Source organism: Mastomys coucha, unplaced genomic scaffold (assembly GCF_008632895.1).
Source record: "Mastomys coucha isolate ucsf_1 unplaced genomic scaffold, UCSF_Mcou_1 pScaffold22, whole genome shotgun sequence".
Taxonomy (NCBI): Eukaryota; Metazoa; Chordata; class Mammalia; order Rodentia; family Muridae; genus Mastomys; species Mastomys coucha.
In genome coordinates this window covers 128,102,441-128,102,676 of record NW_022196905.1, presented here as the reverse complement: position 1 = coordinate 128,102,676, position 236 = coordinate 128,102,441, and the positions used below count along the sequence as shown (strand labels likewise).

General features: G+C 49.2%; 1 protein-coding gene across 1 annotated transcript in view; it reads left to right on the top strand.

Moving 5' to 3' along the window:
* Gtf2i (general transcription factor IIi) overlaps positions 1 to 236 on the top strand; it is a 61,336-nt gene that overhangs the window by 33,230 nt on the left and 27,870 nt on the right. Inside the window, exon 9 of the mRNA XM_031391159.1 lies at positions 65 to 136. Within this exon, the coding sequence (XP_031247019.1) occupies positions 65 to 136 (72 nt within the window). The remainder of the gene's footprint in view (positions 1 to 64; positions 137 to 236) is intronic.

The following is a 236-nucleotide window of genomic DNA, read 5'->3' as shown; positions in this document are numbered from 1 at the left end:
ACTAATAGACAGGTTGTCTGCTCTGGAGAGCACCAAGTGCCAACCTGAAAATGGCTCCTCTCGTTTTCAGAGAAATGGAATGCACGTATCACTGACCTACGGAAACAAGTCGAAGAGTTGTTCGAAAGAAAATATGGTATGTGTGCACCAGCCATCCAGTTCAGGGCATTGCTCAGACCAGGCAAGCAGGTCTCCAGGGAGCTCAACCTTCCTCGGTCTGTCCCTTATACATGTGG